The sequence below is a fragment of the Sinocyclocheilus anshuiensis genome, unplaced genomic scaffold (genome assembly GCF_001515605.1).
Source record: "Sinocyclocheilus anshuiensis isolate Anshui unplaced genomic scaffold, SAMN03320099.WGS_v1.1 scaffold673, whole genome shotgun sequence".
Taxonomy (NCBI): domain Eukaryota; kingdom Metazoa; phylum Chordata; class Actinopteri; order Cypriniformes; family Cyprinidae; genus Sinocyclocheilus; species Sinocyclocheilus anshuiensis.
The window spans coordinates 60,290-61,380 of NW_015539862.1; the positions used below are offsets into that span (position 1 = coordinate 60,290).

General features: G+C 35.3%; 1 protein-coding gene across 3 annotated transcripts in view; it reads left to right on the forward strand.

Annotated features, from left to right (window-relative positions):
• The window catches only part of LOC107684936 (guanine nucleotide-binding protein G(I)/G(S)/G(O) subunit gamma-12-like), a 19,254-nt gene extending 18,436 nt beyond the window's left edge, over window positions 1–818 (forward strand). For all 3 annotated transcript variants that reach the window (XM_016481323.1, XM_016481324.1, XM_016481325.1), the window contains exon 3: window positions 269–818. In XM_016481323.1, coding sequence (XP_016336809.1) covers window positions 269–394 — 126 coding nt within the window. In that variant the 3' untranslated portion in view covers window positions 395–818. The remainder of the gene's footprint in view (window positions 1–268) is intronic.
• Window positions 819–1,091: the final 273 nt, after the last annotated feature.

The window sequence follows — 1,091 nt, forward strand, 5'->3', positions numbered from 1 at the left end:
AATTGTAATATTTCACAATGTTACTGTTTTTTTATTTTTTTTTTATCAAGTAAATGCAGCCTTGGTAAGCATGAGTTTTATTTTGAAAACATTAAAAAAATCCTAATGACCCCAAACTTTTGAAAAGGAACGTATACTATTGTTTTGAAATAAAAAGAAACCATAAGCTATGGTTTCTTTGAGATTGAATAATTCAAGCATCAAGGGGTTAAACAAATAAAACAAAAACATGCAAGAACATTTTCACATTCTGGCTTGTCTCATCCAGGTATCCAAGGCCTCTGCTGACCTCATGCGTTACTGTGGAGAAAACGCCAAATATGACCCCCTGCTCATGGGCATTCCTGCCTCAGAAAACCCCTTCAAGGACAAAAAGCCCTGCATTATATTGTAGTGTAACAAGCACTAATCTTATTTAATTACTTCTACTCAACTTTGCCTTAAGTCCAACTCTAGCTCCTTAGTATAACTTTGTGCCATGTCTTAACTGTGTTTAGCTCTTACAGTATTTATTACTGTAAATAAACTCCAATCAGTACTAATTAATTGCCATTTTGGTAATGATTAGCATTGCATCTCATCTTTACCAGCATCACTTGTCTACTGTTTGGTTGTTTGGGCCAAACTGAAGTCATTCCGGGAAATTATCCTATAAATCAAGCTGTTTAGAAGTTTTAAAACAGTCTTAAGTTCCTTTTTCCACTGAATGATGCCTTAGTTACACTTTGTGCTTGAAATAGGGACGTAGCACATCACATTATGATATGCTTGCAATTACATTACCTGATTAAATCTCACTTAACATTTTGTTTAGATTTAAAGGGGTCATATGATGCTGCTAAAAAGAACATTATTTTGTGTATTTGGTGTAATGAAATGTGTTTATGCGGTTTAAAGTAAAAAAAACACATTATTTTCCACATACTGTACATTATTGTTTCTCCTCTATGCCCCGCCTTTTTGAAACGCGTCGATTTTTACATTTTTAGCGAGGTGTGCTGTGATTGGCCAGCTATCCAGTGCGTTGTGATTGGCTGAATACCTCAAGCATGTGACAGAAATTTTACGCCCCTTACCATACTGTGGTGCCG